Source organism: Xiphophorus maculatus, chromosome 11, assembly GCF_002775205.1.
Source record: "Xiphophorus maculatus strain JP 163 A chromosome 11, X_maculatus-5.0-male, whole genome shotgun sequence".
NCBI lineage: Eukaryota > Metazoa > Chordata > Actinopteri > Cyprinodontiformes > Poeciliidae > Xiphophorus > Xiphophorus maculatus.
Window position 1 is genome coordinate 1,413,402 of NC_036453.1, and position 22,674 is coordinate 1,436,075.

At 36.7% G+C, this 22,674-nt stretch overlaps 1 protein-coding gene across 1 annotated transcript; it reads right to left on the reverse strand.

The window, feature by feature from the left end:
• Window positions 1-615: 615 nt before the first annotated feature.
• LOC102230421 (steroidogenic factor 1-like) lies at window positions 616-22,330 on the reverse strand. The gene is made up of 7 exons (XM_005812757.2): window positions 22,108-22,330; window positions 20,195-20,313; window positions 19,698-19,839; window positions 18,358-19,013; window positions 9,035-9,154; window positions 5,872-6,019; window positions 616-3,893 (listed from the first exon to the last, which is right to left on the reverse strand). Exons 1-7 carry the CDS (start codon window positions 22,127-22,129, stop codon window positions 3,640-3,642), a joined length of 1,461 nt encoding a protein of 486 aa, XP_005812814.1. The 5' UTR covers window positions 22,130-22,330; the 3' UTR covers window positions 616-3,639.
• Window positions 22,331-22,674: the final 344 nt, after the last annotated feature.

The following is a 22,674-nucleotide window of genomic DNA, read 5'->3' on the forward strand; positions in this document are numbered from 1 at the left end:
ACATCTGATAGCAGCAGCTGGCTGCCATTTTCCTCTAAGATCCTCTAAACTGCAGTTTAAATGATTCTTTACACACAGATTTTCCACTTTGATTTTATCTTTGATCAGCAATAAATGTATCTAAATAAGGATTTTGCTGTGTGTCTGCTACACTTGAAGTTTGATATATAGACTTTTAGAACCTACAAGTGACTGGAGTTTTATTGTGTCCCCTGATAAAAATAAATAAGTAAAAAAAAAAAAAAACTAGATATCCAGGCAGATGTTCTTTTTTTTTTAACCACGACTCTATTTAAGCATCTTACAGTGTTGCAAATTAAAAATCCCATAATGTCAGAGACTAAATTGAAAGAATTATTGTCATTTCTGTGAAACATGTGGAGCAGAGGTGTTGTGAACCGATCTGCAGACTCAGTCCAATAAACGCCTTACTAAGTGCCCATGTGAAGCTTTGACGTGTTTGCAAAAACAATAATGAACACAGAACACAAGCTTTACTCTTTGTTGAATTTATTGATTTTTTGCTATTACAATAAAATATATCTAAAGAAAAATGTGTTCAATTTCTCTGTTCAGAGAAAAACATTTCAGTTTAAGATGGATTCACAAGAAAAAAGGAGAACAAAGCGAGAACCAAAAACAATACCAAGAGAATCAGTTCCACAACAGTAGCGCTTAGACCTCAACATAAAGCAGATATTTTTTTTGTGTTGAATGTGTCCTCATATTGTAGTAGATATTCACTTCACAACATAAATATACTGTACAGAGTGTTGGCGGCTGTCTCCACTGGAAATCCAAGGTGCGTGGGCGTGCGTGTATGTGTGTGTGTGTTCAGGCAGTCACTGAATTAAGGCAGACGGAATGATTGTCTACAATACCTTGAAATGGCAAACAAGGACTAATCTGACATGGCAACAGTAAGAAAGTTGAGCTGCACAATAATACAAACACCACTGTGTTTCTTTGTTTTCACTGACTCTGGTGACAGACGGGAGCAGAAAATATTGTCACTGTCAATTTGATTGGAGTGCTTTTAAATGTTTTTTTTTTTATCTTTCCTTTTTTTAACACAACTTAGGAGACCAGTGTGGGACAAAACACAAGTTTAACAGAGTAAGTTCCACAAACAGAGGAGGGTTTTTGGGAAGGGAAGGTCGTGGCTGGTCGTGGGCTCACAAGTTCAGCCTCACTGTTTAATTGTTGTTTAACTTCAGTTTGCAGCTGAGACGCTGAGTTCCAGTGATGGTGCTGGAACTTAAATCCAATCAGTGCAAACCATGCATTTAATGAGTAATGATCACAGCGATAAAATCTGCAACTTTCTTTCACTTATTTCCTTGTTTTGAAAAGACCAAAGTTGTGCAAATTTATCGAGACTAACTAGCCTCCCATCAGCTTCCTGGCTGCATCCTCCAAGGCAGAATAAAAATCCCAGATGAAAACTGGATCATCAAATATGATGAATGTTTTTGTCATTCTACAAACAGATCAAACAAACCATAAAACCCCTTTGTCAATCAGTAAAGTAGTGCAACCGGACAGATGGCCACACATTGCTGTATGTGTCAGTGATAAAACAGTGAGCACCAGCTGATGGTAGTCATGGGGATGTGTTGCTACTAAGTCTTCTGTCTTACAGGAAACTCATTTTTTATTCTGTTTGTTTCGATGTGCCAATTTAAACTATTCCTCCAACCACATAGAAAGATTAATGAGATTGGTTAAAAAAAGCTATTATATTGTCATGATGAGGTCACCTGCTGACAAAAACGGGCTAAATTTGGAAGAACTAGTGGTATACTGGTATAGTATCCTTCAGCAGGGAAAGATAAGGTAGAGTGTTTTGGAAGATGGATGGAGCTCATTAAAAAAACTGCTGGAGAAACAAACCATGATCAAATGAAGCTCAACTTCTCCTCCCAGCAAGAAACCCAGCTGAGGTCACAGCCAGAGCTGCAGTGGATTGGCACTGTCATGAATGACTTTGAATGGCCCAGTCAAAGCCCAGATCTAAATCTATTTGAGGATCTGTGAAACTACAAGTGTACTGTTCACAGAAGTACAGACATCAGGAGAGCAGTGAATGTGGGTAAGGTCAGAGGTCACCCTGAGGCATGGCTGTTTAATCTTTTTAATGCGTTTTGTTGCTGTAAAGCAAACAAGAAGCCAGATTTAGTCAACGTTCACACAGAAGAGTCCATCTTTGCTTTGGTGTCATCAAACATCATCATTTCTGAGGTCCAGTTGCTTTCAGGACTCAATTAATAAACTGTGTAAATAAGAAGGAGTCAATATGTGGCCAAACAAACCCCTTCACCCCGACCCATCTGTGCAGTCAGGGAAAACTGAAGGATGCCCATTTCCACAACCTGTCTTTACTGTTCGCATCTTTAAACTGCTGCCTTTTTTATCTTCTGTCTCCTCACATTTGCTCATAACTCTATTTTATGTTCTTGACTAGCGCATAGTTTTTATATCTGACCAAACATTACTGTTTTCTTAATTTCCTTCAACTTAGCTTTATTTAATTAGTGTCCAGTTTCTTCCTCTTTTTTCACTTTTCTTTGTCTGCGTTTTGATGTTTGGTTCAATAGGAATGTTTTCCATTAAGAAAAGTTTTGGATAGATAATGTTTTAAATAAATAGATGAAAACTCAACTCTACAGAACATGATGAGGCTTTTACATTTAGGCTGCCTGTAGAGTTGAAGATATTAAGTGCATTCCTTCCTGGTCTGACTAGACCAGTGTGGCATCTTATTTTAAAGTATGTTCAAAAATTGGACACAAACGTCACACAGTCCATCTTCAGTTTTTTTTTTCTTTTTTGTTTTTTTTTTTCTACTTTGGCAAATATTTAATTTACAGCCTCCAGGCCTGTAAAAAGGGATGAGATTCTATAAAGCTTAAAAACTTCTCACAGGAGTAAGGTGTGTGACATTTACATTTTTGATTGTCACAATGATCAGCACCTCTCTGAAGTCCTTGATGCTTTATATTTTTTACAACAACAATTATAAAGTCTGTTTTTTACTTAAATAAAATAATCTATGTTCCGCATTGCACCCAGAACAAGCTTCCTTATAGGAGACATTGTTGCAGGCAACTGCGATTTCTGAAGGAAGGAAACAAAATGTGTTGTGAAAAGGCCTGGAAAACAGGCAGACCTCCAGCCAGTTAGCAGAGGAGTTCCCAGCTGAAACTCAGAGGCATCAGGAAGTGGGAACTTACAGGTAACTGCAAAGCTGCAAACAGACATCAGCTCTGCAGCTCTGTGGAATGTACAATAAGTTTAACGCGTTATTCATGTTTATTCTGACTTCCCTCATAAACCCAATTTCAGATGTTTGTAATAAGAGTAGAAAATCCAGTTTTAAGGTCATGTTAAAGTAGCTGTGCAGGATATGAAGATGGAAACATTCAAAACCTTTAAATTCCAAACATCTGAAACATCTTTTTGTCTTTCAACCTTAGGAAAAGTCCTAACAAAGATGACCCAGTGTGAAACCTTTTCACCTTTTATTTTTCATTCCCATACACATTCTCACACACAGGCACATGCACACACGCGCACACACACCTCCTCATGCAGAAATGTAACACTTGGTGGTAGAATGTTGGTGTGTGTGTGTATTGTTCACACACACGCTCTCTTAGCGTGTAGCATCTCAATGAGCAGGTTGTTGCAGGTCACCTCTCCGCTCAGGTGCATGAAGCACAGGTAGTCCTCAGCCTGTGTGCTGAGGGAGCGCAGGTCAGGCAGCTGGACCACCAGCTGGCTGAACTTCTCCTGAAACTGAGGGTAGGTGGACAGGATGTACTCCAGCAGAGCCCCGTTCACCTGCTCCTGCACGCACTCAACGAAGGCCTGGTTCTCCAGCAGCTTTACGTCTGTAGAGACACAGAGGACAAATGGAACTCTCTGGAAACTCTGACAGGAAGAGATCAATAGTATCGTATAGTGCTGCCAATCAATTAAAAAATTGTATTTGATTAATCATACTGAAGCAATCTGATTAATCACTCTTAATCACTATGCCTAAATTTGTGAGTTTGAAATATAAATATACACACAGTTTTGCTTATTACAGGAATAGTGCCCTGGGCATGCCTCTCTTTCTGCTGAACTCCAGCTGATTCATTTGCTATATGTCATATTAATGCATTAAAATTTTCAGATTTATTGCCTGCGTTGACGTGTTAACATTGACAACCAAAATTGATATTCATCAGATTTGACTAAAATTGATTTGACAGAGAATTTTATAGAAATAGAAACACTGGCAATTAGAATAGTTACAAGACTTTATGGGAAGAGGTTATGATATCACTTTTATTGGAGTACCAGTAAGAAAAGTAAGAATTAGTATATTTCAATCAAGCAGGAAAACAGATATAAAACTGTGTGCACCAAATGCCTGTGTCCCTGCTTGATAACATTGTGGTTGATATAATTTGTGTGTATTAGTTTGACTTAAAGCCCAGTAAGATAAACCCACCTTCACTAAATCCAATCCAAACAAATATTCTGTTTAAACTGTGACATTGCTACAGTTTGGGCCATCATGATGGTACCCTACTAACAGTTTAAGCTTTAATCAGTTAAGCATTTTATGTCATAAAAGAATATAATTTCTCAGTGTCTCTGTGTGTTTGTCTTTTCGTGTAGTGTAGGTGCGCGTGTGTGTGTCTGCGCCTGTGTGTGTGTACGTGTTCTTGTATTTGATACATTGTAAGGACCATTTTCCTGACATACCGCACTGTGGGGACCGACTGTTTCCTATGGGACCCAAAGCCCGGACTATGGATTAGATTTAGAGAATTAAGTATTAGTTAAGGGTAGGGTCTGGAATATACTAGTACTGACTTGGATTAGGAAAAATATCGGGATTAGACGTAGATGCAGTTAATAAAATGAACAGAAGTCAATGCAAAGTCTTAATATGGATAGAAATCCAAATGTGTGTGTGTGTGAATGTGTGTGGGCGTGTGCAGTAGGGGTGTGCGTGTGTGTGTGTGTGTGAGTGTGAGAGACAATAGCCTTGCCCTGCTGCTGAATAGCATTCAGCATCAGCTGAGCCCATCTCAGAGAATCCATTCACGCAGTAATTAAATGTTTTGAATCCATGCTCTGAATCATCTTTTCAAACTGCTTAAGGGCAATTAAATTACCCCCAACAAATCTGACTCTGAGGATGAGGATGAGGGAGAGCAAGAGCGTGAGCAAAGAAGCTGCTGGCAAAGACAGCAAATATTTTCTGTGTATAACGAGTGCTCTCCCTGTTCAAAAGCTCTTTGTTCCCTGTTTTGCCAGCACTGAACAGGAAACACTTCTGGGAATCTGGCGAGCCACATCTATGCTCTCTCCATCTGCACAAGCCACTACATGAATGTCAGTCTTGCTATCAAATGATAGACCCATCCATTACTCTTCTTTTGAATGCCATTAGTGGACAATGGATAAGGTTGCTTTTGTTAATATTGCCTTTGTCAAGCTTAAAAATTTAATTAAGTGAACTTATTGTGGGGAGAGAGACCATGTTGGAAAACACTTAGATTAATAGGAAGCACAGATTATCTGCATTTGTGACATTTTTTTATTAGGATGTCAGTGTTGCTATTCAAATGCTGCATCTGTACGGCAATGCCGACCCAAGAACTCGACGAATTTGCATCAGGCATTCTTTTCTTAATTCATCATTTTTACACAGGCCTTTTATAGCAATATGCAGAACAAGAAAATCCTCAATAAATATGAATACTACATTTCAATAATCAGGATGCATATAACTAATATTTTGATGTATCTGTTGCTAAACATGACCTATGCTTCTTCCAGTGATGAAAGGTGATCTAGAGAGTGACTTACTGGGGTTGAACAGAAGGAGGAACTTGAGACAGGCCATCTCCCTGCGGTCCACCTGCAGCACCCGCAGCCTCGCTGCAAGCTCCTGACCTCTCTGGACCAGACTGGACAGTGTTGTCTCTCCTTGTGACAAAATTGAGGACATTTCAATCTGCAAGAATATGGAAAAAGGAATTTCTTTGTTATTAGCTCATTTTCATGTTTTTGTGCACCTGAGCTTTTGTTTGGACTTATCTATAGAAAAGCCCTTACAAGTGAAATATGAAGTAGGCCTGTCACCGCAACAAATTTGGCCGTACGATAAATTGTCCCAGTAATTATAACTATTGCGATAAACAATAACATTGTTGTTTTGAGACCATTTTCATGTAATATATTCACAATGGCATATCAATATATTAGATTTTACTTTTATAAAGTCTAATAAACTGTAATTCAGTAAAGAATATCAAGCTCTGTAAATGGAAGATATTTTAAACATCCAAAATAAAACATAGCAATAAAAAAACTATAAATAAAACGAAAATAAAATTTACTTAGAACCAAAATAATGGATAACATGTATTATGAAGTCTCTGTAAAGAAAATTACCCTTCAAAAAATATTCACTGTCAGAATAGAAATTATTTTGCTAATTTTAATTTATCATGCAATTCATTGATTATGATATTTATATGGCTTTATCTAAACTGCTATTTAGGAAAACTTTAGAAGTTCATGCTGGAACCTTTTATGTTATATAGTAAACAAATAATTGTGCTTTTTCATAATTGAAATACACTTGTGTACTTTTTGTTTTCTACTGTATATGTTGAATGTAAACAATTTCAACAGTACTAAGATTTTTTTTGCAGAAATATTTTTAAATGTACTCATAAAACATACTCAAGTTATTTTTCATATAATTTTCATTGATTGACACAGCCCACAATGAAAATATGACTCTATTTTGGCAATTCCTACTAGACAATAGTAATCATAGTTACATTGACTCAGTATCTGCTGTGTGTCATACAGCTATGACAGTTGCTCTCAATGGACCATTAAATTGAATCTGATGAATATATAGTGTGAACAGAAACAACATTCTTGACCGTCACATTGCTTATTAATTCATTATAATTTGACTAGTTGTTAAGAAGTAAGAAAACTGTGAAAGTATGTTTCTAGCAATATAATTAACGGCTTAATTTACGGATGAAATGATACAAAGTCAATTACGAAGTCAATAGGAAAATAGGCAAAATGTGAGAATCAGGCTAAAAAACAAGAGGAGTGAATCTGTAAACCAGGCCATAGGTCAGATGTAAATGATATGCATCATACAATTTTAGATTAACTTTTATTTCATTGCTGTTTTTCGATATTGTTCTGAAGACTTTGTGGCTGATAATCTGTCTGAGTAGCTTCTGACTAAATTCTCAGACAGTTCTAATTACAGTCCTTTTGTTTAAGAAGTGGTGGAAGAAGAAGCTGTACAGGGTGATTATTCCTTTAACATCCCACCACACCACTGGTTAGAACTTCCTTACTTCTAGCCCTACTGTGAACTGTGTTCCTTTTTTCGGGCAGAAGCAATACGCAGCTGCAGATCAGTTGTTTGGTTATTTCACAAAATGTGTCGATGCCAAAAATAAATAGATAAAAAATATACTTTCAACTACTTAGGGAATGCATCACTAGTTAGATACAGCAATGCAACTTCAGCTAATAAGGTCCTAGGTGCTTATTGTGAATTTTGATGTCTTCAGGGTTTCATCTATACTGTAATTCCTAGTTATTTAACAGGTTTTCTATGGCTTTCAGTGGAAAGACAACCGTAAGTTTGCAAGTTTGCAATAATACTTGCAACTATTATTTCAGCTTGTCCATCAGATGACAAAGTGCACTTTGGGCAAAACAAGTTTCCCACCAATACATTGTACTGGTGTGTGAATGGTTCATAATGGTAAAGTGAGTTGATGCTCTGTATAACTAGAGCAAAACTGTATCATTTCTGTCCATGTAGTACCTAAAACTTAATTTTGCTCAGCAAAATTACAAGTTGAATCCTAAATTATTAGAAACTTTTTAAACTACTTTGAATAATTAATGGATGTTACTATACTGTTTAATAACTAGTATCAATTGGAATGTACTGTATGTGGGATTGGACTGAAATAACTTTTTTGTAAAGTGCCTTGATATGAAATGGTACTAGATAAATAAACTGACCTGAACTGAAATTGAATTAAATACATATCAGAGTATTTCTACCAGTGAAAAAGGTGAGGTGGGTCAGCTTTCCTTCCAGAACTACACACTATATAAAAAGTTTGTCTTTCATCAAGTAAGTTCAGGGGCTGACACATTTAAAAATATACTGTCTTCATTGAGCTTTGGGTTTGAAACGAACAAGCATAAAGATGTTGGTAATGTTTTAGTAAATCTAATTACTTGTTTTTTTTTTCCCTTTTTTGGATGGAGAGCAAATAAATAATGGTAAACAATTTATTAATAATTGGAGGATATGCAGATGCTGAGTTACAATGAATACATGTGTATAATTACCATTGTTCTGTTTTTTAGTTTATTTTTTCTAACATTATACTATTGCATAATGAGAAAGCAGCAGAATCTACATGTTAACATACCCAGTTTTGCTTAACTAACAGATCAGCAGCAGGAAAGACCTGAGGTTCTAGTAGCTTTTTCACTGTGATACCTAACAGGAATTTAGTTAAAAGGTAAATGAAAATGTCCATTTAAGGTAATAATGTTCCACAGTATTATAATCATCTGCACAATTTTATAATTGCTGCATTAATCTATTTAATTGTCTTTTTATTCTGTGTTTTTATTGTCTTGACTTAGTTTTTTTTTGTAATTCGTCAATTAGTGTATACAGAACAAACACTACAGACTAAAAAAAGAGGAAATGGTCTACAAAATAAATAACTGAATAAAAGAACAAATAACATCAACAAAATTAAATAAACAAGCAAACAAACAACAATAAAAACAACCGAAAAAATTGCTTAGAAACTTTTTCTTTTTGATAAATCAAGGCTGTAGTGTACTTCTTCTGCTGCTGCTGCAGTGCAGTTGTCACTGAAGTGCTGTTAAAGCTTAGTAAGTGAGGCAGACGGTTTATGTGCTGCTGGGAAGTTGAGCGAGGGAGTGTTACCTCCTGGCCAGTCACCAGCAGGATACTGTCTTCCTTTCCATGTTGAACTTGTCTGAAAATGTGATCCAGGACCAGGAGTTCCGACCAGCAGTTGTGAAGCAGCTTCATTTGATCTCCCACCTTCAGAAAATAGAGCAGAGGGGGAAAAACATATCATTTTCACTTCATTTTAAGCAACTCAGTACATCTCTCCTTTAAATGCCATTCTATAAAATCCCATAGAGAATCCTAACATTATGGTGAAGTTACTTTCCTTTATTTTCTGTCATTACAGAAAACATTTCAACATGCGGCTGTAAAATACTGTGAAAACTCCCACAGAGGCAGGCGATCATAAAGCAGTGAAATAGAGGTGGTACTTGTGTGTGTTGTCCCATGTTGTGTATTTACAAACACATCTTTGACCTCTTCAACCTGCTAACCCTAACAGTCCCACCTTGAACAGTCACATCTGTTCTGTTCTATTTGGGGGGATGAGTGTGTGTTCCTAGATTAACCTCACCCCACCGCAGTATTGACAGTAAAGTGAAGGACACGGCAGACAGTAATTCTGCAGCCGCAGCTGCTAATAGGCCCAGACACACATTTATCTAACACAAGCTGACAGAATTACTGTTCATCTGAATGAAACTATATATCACTGGCAGTGAAGATGGTCCAATCTTCTGTGCTGCACTCATCTAGGCCGGTGAAGTGGTGGGGGTCTGCATGTGTGGTGATAAAAGGAAGGGGTTAAGGAAGCAAGAGGTCTTGGTGACCTCCTGTGCTTCCTCTCCAAAAGGAGTTGGAGGCAGCAGCCAAAGACATACTTGGAAAAAAAAACCCTCAAACATACAAGAAGCAGGGTTCAGAAGGGTTTCATTTTGTTACCCACATGAAATGTTATTTTTCTGATTCTCCATGTTTGATCCATGTTAAACAGGATTCAAATACATATCAAATAGCCCACTGAGCAAGTGGCATGATTTACCATGCACACAGATTTTTATGAAACACAATTTCTCAGGAAAATATGCCTGATTTATGTCTCTTTAAGAAGTTCATGCTCTTTCTGACACTCTGTCATCACCAAGTCCGCAGTAAAAAAAAAGCTCCTCCATTCTGTTGTTTGTAGCTCTTCTTAGGAGCATTGCTTTGAGAAGTCGTTCCTATGATGAGTTCAGCAAATGCACTCATCATAGGAGTGCTGACTAGCCAGCAGCAATTAGGTGTTTGCTAATTGCTGCTGGCTAGTCTGGAGGAGCTAATTGATGGTGTCATGGGGGAGGGCTACTCTATGTGGTAGAAGCTTGGAAGCTGCAGCTCAGAGGAGGATCTGTGTGGAAAAGGCAGCGCTCGGTGACAGCAAGCATTTAGGCACCTCTGAACGGTTGCCACCGGAGATTAAAAGAAAGAATCAAGAATTAAAGCAACACTTCAGATGAGTTTTTGCTGAGGGAATAACATTATAATACAATGTAAAGCTAAAAAAGCTGATATTACATAATAATACCCTTCAAACTAATTTCTTCCTGCAAAAATAAATATAACAAATTCTAACATTTGTCAGCATGATCACACATTTTCATTCTTTCTTTTAGCAAAAGATATTCCTTTAAGACTTTAAAATGTGTTTTGTCTTAAGTGTGATTCTGCAGCAGACCGCACTTTCTAAAAAACCTGAAATGAACAGCATGCTCACATAATTCTGCAGAGATGTGGAGGAGGTTGTGTTGATATGCTGCAGCCAGCCACATCGTGGCTAAAAAGCTAGCCCTGCACAGACAGTGAGTGGAGCTGAAAGGGTCACTGAGGTGTTCCTACCCTCTGCCCAGGAGGTGTTTCAGGGCTGCAGCAAGAACAGCACTCCAAATATCACCAAAGACTCCTCACACACTCCCCATCAACTTTTTGAAGTGCTGCCAACAGTACTGTATAATCAAAAGCAAAATCAACTCAGTGATACACAGCTTTCAGCCTTCAACTGTTAAAACGCTCAACTGCGGTTCGGACTACGAGGCTGAACATTACTGCTCTTGTTTCATAGGTTTTATCTGTTTGGAGTTTGGGGGGGTTCAATTATAAATTACAAATAAATTTAAAAAATAATGTTATATCTAAAATAACACCTGCATTTTGCACAAATATACACAATACACACACACACACACATATATATATATATATATATATATATATATATATATATATATATATATATATATATATATATATATATATATATATATATATATATATATATATATATATACAGTATATATAAATTAAAATTAGCTCAATAATCTCCCTTTGTGTGATTTATTGTTTTTCTCTTTCTAAATAAAACTGGATGATAAATATCTGCAGTCTGTTGCTTTGTTTTCAACTAGACCTTTTTTTGTAGGATAATTTTGTTTACAGAGACTTCATAATTAATTTTATTTGTTTATTCTGGATATTTAAAATGTCTTCCAGTTCCAATTTTAAATGATCATTATGATTTAAAGTTTATTTATCTTTGAGAATGTGGTCTTGCATTATTATGCCATTACCATTACATTACTTGCAGAGAGTCTCAAAATAACAAGATTATTCTTTATCGCAATAACTTCTGGGATAATTTATCATCCAGTAAAATGTTGCTATAGTGATGGGCCCAGGTACCCATTCTCTTTAATCCCTCATCATGCCTCCGTTGATGTGGCTGTACTGGTGAGTGCAATGCTGCAAGAGAGTTATGATGTTTCATTACATCTTGCGTTATGCAAATAAAATCTATGTCTGATAGTAAAAATGCAGTGTGTCATTAAAGGGTAAGTACATAAAGCTAAGTCTGGTAACCTGTGTAATAAACAACCAACCTTATCTCCTCAGACATCATTCTGGTGGAGCAGGTGATCCTAAGGCCAGTCAGTAAGGACAGACAAACAGCACCACTGAGGAACTGCAGCGAAAAGTAGTTTCCATTTTGCAAACTATTTAACAATGTAGGCAAGCACGAAGTAAAGCTGCAGTGAGAGCTCACATTCCCCCGTTATCATCTGCATGGAATGTAATTATCCAGCACAGGGAAAAAGTCATTTCAACAGGCTCTTCTTGGTAAAATACACACAGCTTTATTCTCACAGCTTTGACCATCAACTGTGCATATAAGCAGCCTGGCTCTCAACAGGCACGACTTACAAGGGTTTAAAAGAAGATTCCGAGTAAGCAAAACTTTTACTTATTTCTTAATCTACAAATCATTTCTAAATTTAAAGATAATAAGCAAACAAAAGTGTGACTATCACTGCAAAAATAAATTAAATGGGTCCTAAGTGGTTAATATATCTGCAGTGAGGAATAGTATTTTATTGGAAGGTTCCGGTTCCATCTAACCTCGGATCAATAAACAACTAAATCTATAAATTTAACCTTAACTTTTTTATGTCACCTGTGTATAATTATAGATTCTCCTGCTCTTAGTAATATCCTTTATTGTCCCTGGCAGAACATACACAGGATCTAATATCTTGTGTCAAAGTCACACGGAGGACATGAAGGTATCATTAGTATAATTATTATAATAGTATTTTATCATAAACAAGACAAAGACGACTGTGACTGATTTAGCAGCATCAGAATCTTTCTTCCAGAGATAATCACTGCAGATACACTGCAAACACAACAATGGAGCACAAATCAGGCAACAGCAGACAACTCAGGCCTTAGATTAAAGAGACTCATACTTTTCCACACCACCTTACAAAGCATTATGTCAAAACTCTGCCTCATGCTTCAGTAGCTTGGGACAGGAAACGTGAAATTACAGTACAGTAAATACACAGGAGAGTAAACATTACACCGATTTCTGCTTAGCCACTGTGTTTCTTTCCCTGACTTTTAGCATGCAGGAAGATATCCCTTCAACACATTCACAACAAAGATAACTTGTGCAACAACTATCAGAAGGTGCAACAACTATCAGCCCCAACACAATGTGAACTTTGTTTCTGAGACAAGGAACACACAAAAGTTGCAACTAAACACTATAATCCCTGTGAGAGTACTGAGAAAATCATACTTCCATCAATGTCTTCCTCCATTCTGGACATCGGGAATGAGTAATTCATTATTTTACGTATGTATTTATTATCAGGTGAAAACTGTTGAGAAACTGAATGATGACAGTTTCAAATATGTCGCTGCCAGCATCAATAAAAGACCTAGCTGATTTGTATGGTATAGTTGCCATAGAAACTAGATGTGGTTATTCTGAAAGAGTGGAACAGAGATGAAAAAAGAAGCAAAATTAAATAATTTTGCACACTGCCTTCCCCTCAAGAGTTCAAATCCTGTTTGCTCACATGTTCAGAAAAAAAAACTGATACATTTAAACATCTATTATTTAAAAAAAACACACAAGCAATAAATAAACTAACATTTAAGAGTAATAATCATGTGGACTCCCAATATTAGATGAAGAAAACAAGCAAAGCTAAACAATCAAATAGCTTCAAGTTGGGCAAAATGTTTGAAAAAATGACTTCTTCATTCTAACCTTCTCTCAGCCTTGTGTGTGTGTGTGTGATGAGCCTGTGTTGAGAGCTTGGTGTACATGCAGCGCTGCAGTTCGCTGACAGACTGCTCACAGAATACTTTTATCGTACAAATGTGGAAAACACCCCAGATCTGTAGATGCTGACCAAAACATGATGTATCACATGGACACCCGTATGTACTTGATGTTCACTGTATGCATATCTCCATATCATTTCCATTGGCTGTAAAATTGCACGAATTGGAGTTAAAAAGATAAATTCGCTTAATGGAAAGACAGCAGTTTAGAAAAACTCAAGCTTTCCGCTAGAAGGTTTTCGCACTAGGATAAGGTGGTTTTTCAGTTGTAACAAAATTTGTGTATTTTTCAAAACTGCAAAACACTTATTTCGCATTACACAAGTCGTGATCAACAACCAGATGTTACTACGTGAAGAAAAGACAAAGATGACAGGAAGTGGTTGGAGGATGGCGGTACGGCAGGTTTTTAATGACTCATCACGTGAACAAATTTATTCACATGTAATTTTAAAGGTGTTTCTTATTTAATGGAAACACTACAATTGCTAAATTGTGTTTTTTCAACATTAGCAGAATATTGGCAAAGCTGTGAGTACATTTGTGATGGAAACAGCAGTTGTGTTGCTGAAGGCCCAGCTACAGAAATGATGATGGTTGGAAGGTCCATGATTATTTCTGGTGACAACAACAATAGTCTGGTAAGGAGACAGTCAAGCAGAGTGACTATGAACTGCTTGGAAGATGATACGACAATGTGGGAACCTGGTGAGACTAATCAGGAGAATGGAGAGAACCTACTAGTGGTTACTAGATTCATTCACACATTCACACATAGTAGGTGGGACAAATTTCTAGCTCCTGAGCCACTGCCAACTCATCATAATAAACCAAAAATTAAATACTAACACCAAAAAAGGAAACTAAATGAATATAAATAAAAAATTAACACAATAATGAATTAATGCACATGTATGGAACAACATTAATGACAAATTACAACCCAAAGACAATCCAAATACTTCATACCCAAAACACAAAGACCCTCAGATCATAATAGACAGTCATTGTGACGACTTCTCTGTACATGTTAAACTTGACTGAAAAGACTTCTTCGCTTTACACCTTAACAATTTAAACTGAACTGATTGAGTTTTTTTTTTTAAGTTTAACTTACCTCCTCACCAGAGTTGAGTTTAATCAGAAGATCTAAAAATGTTTTTGATATGTCTGAAATTACTTGGTCTGAAGGGATTGCCCTTCAGTCAAAAACTGAGACTCATTTTGCTTCTTAAAGAATGAACAGGAACTAAATGTCAGCTAATTTAGTAATTGAATGTATACAGACTCTAAAACATGACATTTACTGAAAGAACAACACTGTCAGAGCAGATTATAAGCCAACTCTGCATTATATATATATATATATATATATATATATATATATATATATATATATATATATATATATATATATATATATACACACATTTTGCATTTACTATAAAAAAATTCATCAAAACTCATTAAGTAGTTGTATTAGCTGAAAATGGTTCAAATTCTGAAAGTTAAATTTCCTAGTAAGCACCTTTAGCGATCCAATTATTAATAAAAAAATAAAAAATCAGATCAGCTCTACACTGTATAGATGCGAAGTCGAGCAAAACGGGTTAAGCTTTTTAAATGTTGATGCTAGAAGGATTTTAATAGCAGCAGATGCATTCTGTGCCACAAATGATCAAGAGTTCACTACAGGAATACTCTTATTGCACTTCCTGCACCATAAAGTTTATTTTCCTAATTAAAAAAGAAACTCAAACAGTTGTGTTTTTTTTGTTTGTTTGTGTTTTTTTTGTTGTTTTGTTTTTTTTTTTTTTGCATTTTCCTATAAAGTTCTAATATTATACAAAATGAGCTTAAGTGGTTCAATAAAATATTTGCAGAATGTGCCAGTTTGGTTTTTTTATTTAATGACTAATCATCAGAATAGTCAATATAATACTTGACTGCTAAAATAACAGTTAACTGCAGCCCTAGATTTGTGTCTATTCTACACAAGGATAATTCTCTTTTTTTGTCCCTGCTCTGGTGGTCTTGCCTAATCTGTCAGATTAGGCAGATTAGGCAATCAAATCCATTAAGTTGATTAATGGTGGCTGTTGTGTAAGATAATATCTTGCTTACACACTCTTCACACAGCCACCAACATTAAATATGAACTATTAATTTAAAGACAATCAGCTAATTTAGATTTAGCTGGAATTTGTGACTTTTGTGTTTATTTGTCCAAGGACAGCACAAAATTCACTCCTGACCCAGATCTCTAATTTTGGCACTAATGCTTCCCCTGCTATAGTGATATTTATAATTTCAGTGAATGTTTTACAGTACATTTCTTTGACAACAGTGTCAGTATTAAATATGGATAAAAAGAAAATGCTGTTGCTACACTCACAGCTGCAAAATTGCGGCAACTTTGTCTGTAATAATACAAAAGAGTTGCCAGAGACAGACGTCATTAAGAGGCATAAAAAGATCTGATCAGATCAATGCTAAAGCAGCTTCTTCTGAAGTCTTATTTTTTAGATGAAGTGCAAATATTATATTAAATATTAAATAATATTAAATAATATATTATTATTATTATTATTATTATTATTATTATTATTATTATTATTATTATTATTTTTGTTTTACTTACAAAAAATGATTTCATGGTAAGTAAAACACATTATTATGCATCAAGCTTTATGTTATAATGGCTATTGTGGATGCAAATTACTTTAAATCAAGTAATAAGTAACCTTTGCATTTCTTGTGCTTATTAATGATTATTGTGAGTCATACCAAAAAGAATTAAGGAGTGATTATTATGACATTGAATACAACCAAATATTTACATTCAATGTCTCTGCAGGCACAACTTCTGTCCCTTCATTTCTTGGTGTGCCTCTTGAAAATCTTAAATTTTGATGAGCTGGGAAGCCATCCCTCCCTTAACCACACAAACATTTGGGAAAATTAGAAAAAGCAGGGATAAGGAAGAAAACAGAAATTAGACATGGGTTTTTCTCTTTTGGTTACCATTTAAGAAATAAAAACTAACATTTTTATTTGAAGAGAATCCACAATCATGGAGGGAGTTTCATAAAGTAATCATTTGTCTTCCTAAATATTAGAGTTCCTCAATGACCTAAACTTTATTTTTCTGTTTCTAAAATATATACTAATCAACCAGCTCTTTAACATTTAGTTCAATGCATCTAGAAGTACACAATAATTAGTTTCAAGCAAGTGCCCTGCACTGAAAGGAAAATGCAACATAACTTTCAAGTAGCAGAAGAGCAGAACTTTCCTTTAAATTTTGATAATTTATATAGTTCCAATTCCTGGGTCTTGTCTGCATTGTTGCATCTCATCAACAATGCACTTTACAACTGAAACAAAAATCCAATTTACTGTATATTCAGAATAGCATATAAAATCAATCAAATCATACAGCAAATGTGCTCTGAGTGAACCTGAGAGGAGTCCACTTGTTGATGAGACAGCACAGAGCTTCACCAAGTGGCATCAAGGCCTATCCGTAGCTTGACCGTTTACTTAGCTGAGGAGATCTGACCAGAGCAATAACTGCTGTTTGTCTACACTGGAAAGATCACGTCATGTAAACTGATAGGTGGCACATTTCAATTGACAGTCATAAATGTAGAAACGACAGATCTGGAAATTCATCTGCTTTAAGGGATGTATGAGCTGCGATAAACTGTGGACGCCACTTCGCTCACCGTCCTTACAAGGATGAAGGTATTCCAACATTCTCCTACAACACAAGCTATTCGCTCCTCATAGTTGGCGCAATTTGCCTTTAAAGACTGAAACGGCAAACATAATGCTGACTAGTCTGAGCATAGAGCAAAAATTTCAGTGACCAGGGTTATAGTGGGCAGTGTTGTTATTTTTCTGCATCTCTATATGATTGGCACTAAATACCAATTATGTTTTTTGTGTTCACTATTTTTTTTTTTTTTACCAATTACCAAAATGTAATTTTATAAAGTTAGAGCACATCTTCCTCACCACAAAACCCTTCACATCACTACCAACTCTCTCTCAATTTCATTTCTTTTTAGAAAAGCCAATCTAATGTGACCATGATGTTCGCAGAGTTTTAATGGAATTAAATTGTAATATTGAAAAAGTTAATTGAAATTTTACAAAAATGTCAATTAAATTTGAAATTTTAATTTTCATGTCGTCTCCTGAGTAGAAATAAGTATTGATGTTTCCTTTTAAATTATGCATTGCCAAATGTTTGTTCATATTAACTGTTATCAGGAGGCTTTTTCAAAAGTTGTGCTGGGTGAAAAATGATTTGGTGAATCACATCCAAGTGATTTGGAGTAATTTAATTACTCCAAATCACTCCATTAAGGAATGGTGAATGGTTCATTAAGGAAAAACTATGGATTTGAAAATCCTAAATTACATAAAATGTACAAAACGCAAAAATAATCAAACAGCATAATAGCACACAAAATTATAAAGTACCTTCCGATGTAAGACACAGTACCACAGCGGTAAGCACCACTCCTTGCCACCAAACACACACTTGAAGAAAGCAACAGATAAAAAAGATAACATCAAACTGAACTGGACCAAAGACTTTTTTAAAAACCTGTCAGATTTGTATTGCAACATCTTTATGAATTTGCAAAGGTCAACCTTATACAGTCATCTCTGTTTTAGGTGAGTGCAAGCATGCTTGTGAAATGCTAAAGACTCACCCTCAACTCCTTGAAGAAGATGCAGCTCCGAGCCCATTCCACGATGGAGAAGAGGGTCTGATCCGCCATGCGGCACATCAGGCTGAAGGTGCTGGGCTTGTCAATCCGGCCCCTGCCGTTCTGCTCCTGCTGCAGGTGAGCCACAATCTTGTTCTGCACCACCAACTCATCTGGGTCGCAGCGGAGCAGCTCCAGCACCAGCGGTGGCAGGCTGGGCGGCTGAGGAGAGGCTGAGGGGTAGACCTCTGGGTAGGGGTATCCTGTGATGGACTCGGGGGAGCTGGTGTAGTCTGGGCACTCAGCTTTAATTGCCCTGTTGGGGAATGCTGTGTACTGGTACTGGGGAGTCAGGGGCACATGGGACTGCATGGCCATGCCCAGTGACGTAGGTCCATAGAGGTTGGCCTCGTAGTCTGTAGAGGTGATGGAGCTCGGGGTGGACGGCAGAAGACTTTTAGAGATGGTGGGCAGAGCATGTAGGGGGCCAGTAAAGCTGTAGTCAGTCTGCAGAGGGGAGGCCGGTGGGGGGGCCGAGGTCTCCAGCTTGAACCCGTTGGATCGTATCAAAGCCTTTTTCTGCTGCTTCAAGGCCCTGTCTCTCTTGTACATGGGGCCAAACTTGTTCCTCCCCCCACGCATGCGATCTGCACGTACAGCTATCACACAAGACACAAGAGGAGAAAATGGAGTTCCAGGTAAAGCCATTTTTCTGACACACAGTTTTTGTAAAAGTAGAGCTTTTAAAGCTCAGCTGGAACCAACAAAAACAAGCTAACTGAAAGCTCTGGTTTCAGCTACATCTAGAGTTATTCTCATGGAGTAAATGACAGACATGATGGTCTTCCTTGCTTCCCTTTTAGGGATAAGAAGAATCCCCTTAGAGTCTGTGAGCAGCTCTACTCCTTCTTCCCTGGGGAGTCTCCAGAGTTTTATCAGTAAGTAAAAGAATGTGTGTTTTTTTTTTCTGCTACGGAAGCAGGTGCTTTCCTTTTACTGCTGTCTGGGAATTAATCTCATCCAATGTGTGTGTGTGTGTGGGGGGGGGGGGTGTAGGCTATAACTAAAGCCACCAGGCAACAAGAAGGAAATAATTTAAGTCACAAGACCACATAGCTAAAATTAATTTAAAATATCACAAACTGGATGATGGAATTACATTACTGGACTTATTCTGGTAATTGTATTATTCTAGTAATTAATAATAAAGAGTAAAAATAGAAAAAATAATTTTCTTTTCTTATTTTTCTTTATTAATTTATTATTATTATTATTATTATTATTATTATTATTATTATTATTATTATTATTATTATTACTGAGGGCAGTAAATATGGACATACCTTCAAGGCGCATCCCTACGTTGAGGCATTTTTGGAAGCGGCAGAACGGACACCTCTTCCGCTGGGTCTTGTCTATCTTACACTCCTGGTTTTCCGCACATGTGTACCTCTTGCTGTTCTGCACGGTCCGCTTGAAGAAACCCTGAACACAGACGGAACACGAGAATGAGGAGAAGAGACGGCAGAAGAAATGAAGCGCTGGGCCCGAACAGCATCTCAACTGCGGTCAAAAAACAGCTCCACATATTAAGCGTTCCAACCGTTGTTTTTTTTGTTTGTTTGTTTGTTTGTTTGTTTTTCGTTTAATTTAAAGCAAAATTGGTTAATTAATAAACAAGACGAAGTAGCAGTTTAAAGAAAATGTATTTAGGATGTGAAGGAGACCGATGGGGATGGGGGGGGTCATGTTTCATCATATTAGTCGTCAGTGAATCTGAACGAGCATTTAGAGCCCAGCTCAGTGCGGACTGACACTGGGAGCTATAGAGCTGTCCTACCTTGCAGCTTTCGCAGGTGAGCAGACCGTAGTGGTATCCGGACACTTTGTCTCCGCACACAGGACACAGCTCTTCCAGGTCATCATCGTATGTGTATTCCATCACCTTCAAAGTCACGCCTGGATTACCGCAAGCACACATACAAAGAAAATCATAATTGACCAAGAAATAATATATATATATGCGGCTGTTGCATTTTAATTATTTGGCGAAATAATTTGACCTAATCATGGCCTACTGTAGCGTTATTTTTTTTATTTATAATTACTTTCTTTTTTCTTTTTCTTTCTTTCTTTTTTTTTTTTTTACCTAATTCAACGATCTAGGTTGGCTTTCAATATTCGGCTTATAATTTTAACACAAGCAAAAAAAACATACCACTTAATTCATAACTTAAATTGGTTGTAATATTTGTTTCGTTAACTCGAACTTCATGCACACCTATTGTGCTTTTAAAGCTTACGCCGTTACAGCACTTTTTTCTATTTATTTAATTTTTTACGGAAGACTAATCTATTTTCTATTACTAATAATATTTTATATAATATAAGCAGATTGGAAACATTGTCATTTCGATGGAAATTGTTCGACCCTATGGATGCAGATCCTAAGCAGTTATTTAATAATATAGCCTGCAAATTGTTCTTTGTTGTTAAACTGATTTCTAGTTATTATGACGGTTCTATAAATTTTCAAGAGACATATAGTTTATCACAGGGGCTAAATTAAGACGTTACATTTTAAAAAGCATTCATTCTTTTCACGTAATTTAACATAGCGGCTCAAACAAGACACCTTTTTTACCCCCACAAGTTTCCGCCTGTAAGCGTCTCACAGTTAGCCAGGCTGAGGTTCCCGCTCGGTGTCCGGGCCAGAGCAGCGGGAACGGCCGTGTTTTAATGGGACCGAGGTATCGGTCGTTCAAATGTGACCGACCTCCAGCACACCAACGACAATATGACAGATGAGAAAATAAAAATAAAGTAAAAAAAAAAGGCCAAGCTAAGCCAGCTAAGTGAAATAAATTGCAGCGGAAATGTATTCCGCAGCAGCTGAGCACGCGGACCAACAGTCGGTACCGGAGAGCGCGCGCTCTACAGGGCGGACAAGAGGAGCTTCATAGAGAGACCAGTAAACTTCCTCTCATTATGAATATCATTATTATTATTATTACTATTATTGTTGTCGTTGTTATTGGTAGCAGTAATATTAATTATAAAATGAGGCTCAGAGTTTTATTTGCAATATTCTTAAGTGTTTTTTAATTATTTAATTCTATACTTTCTATCCAAACATAAGTATTAATATGTATTTTACTATATATCTTCTTTACGTCCAGTGCATATAAGTTTGTCATGTGCATTTTTGATTATTAATTTACTTTTTTGATGCTATTCTAGAATATGACAAATGATCATTTCCGTCATTATAATTCGTCGTGTTGGTACAATATCTATCTATCTATCTATCTATCTATCTATCTATCTATCTATCTATCTATCTATCTATCTATCTATCTATCTATCTATCTATCTATCTATCTATCTATCTATCTATCTATCTATCTATCTATCTATCTATCTTATTGTGTAGCTATTTTTATTTTAGAAACATTTTTCATAATTGTTTTAACAATTATATTCCACCCAGTCAGATCCTTGATTCTGAAAATTCCAATAATTAGTTTATTTCATTTTTGAACTATTTTCCACTTTGTGTGAAAAAGTTTGGTATAATATATATTTTTAAAACTATATGAGCGATTTTAATTAAAGAATTGGAGACGTCGCTCCTATATTAACCTATCAGGCTGATGTACCGAGTTCTTGACTGGGACGGTAACCGAACAGGAACACACTCCATCAAGGTGATGGCAGCCGGTATAGAACATGCAGAGCAGGAACTGGTCTTACCGTGAGCCTTGTCTCCCAGCATCTGAGCTACAGACAGCCGCCAGTCACAGAAGATTGTCTAATTAAACCAAAGACTGAATGTACTGTGTGCTGCTGCAGCCTCGCGCAGGCTGCTTAAGGGGGAAAAAGACCAAGATAACTCCAGGTGGACTCTGTCTAAACCTTTGCTGCTGTCGGAGCCGGTGTGTCCAACTGTAGTCTGTATGTGCGCCGGTGATCATTAACGAACACAGAGTGAAACTCCTTGGCTCTGATCGCTCTTTACTGCCCTTCCCTTATGGCCAAAGTTAAGTTCCTTTGCTGCCATTGGCTAACGCGGTGCCACGTGACGGATGCTCGCTGCCTCCTCAGAGAAAAATGCCTGGACAGGCGGAGCGGAGCCGCGCAGACGGAGGAGTCACTCTCTCCATGCACACGTTAGGCTGTTGTCAGGCAGGCTTTTAACTGAGGAAATTAGCAGTCAAATTAGATGGTTACAGTGTGGTTATTATAATAATAATAATAATAATAATAATAATAATAATAATAATAATAATAATATTTTTTTTACAAACGATTGACACAGTA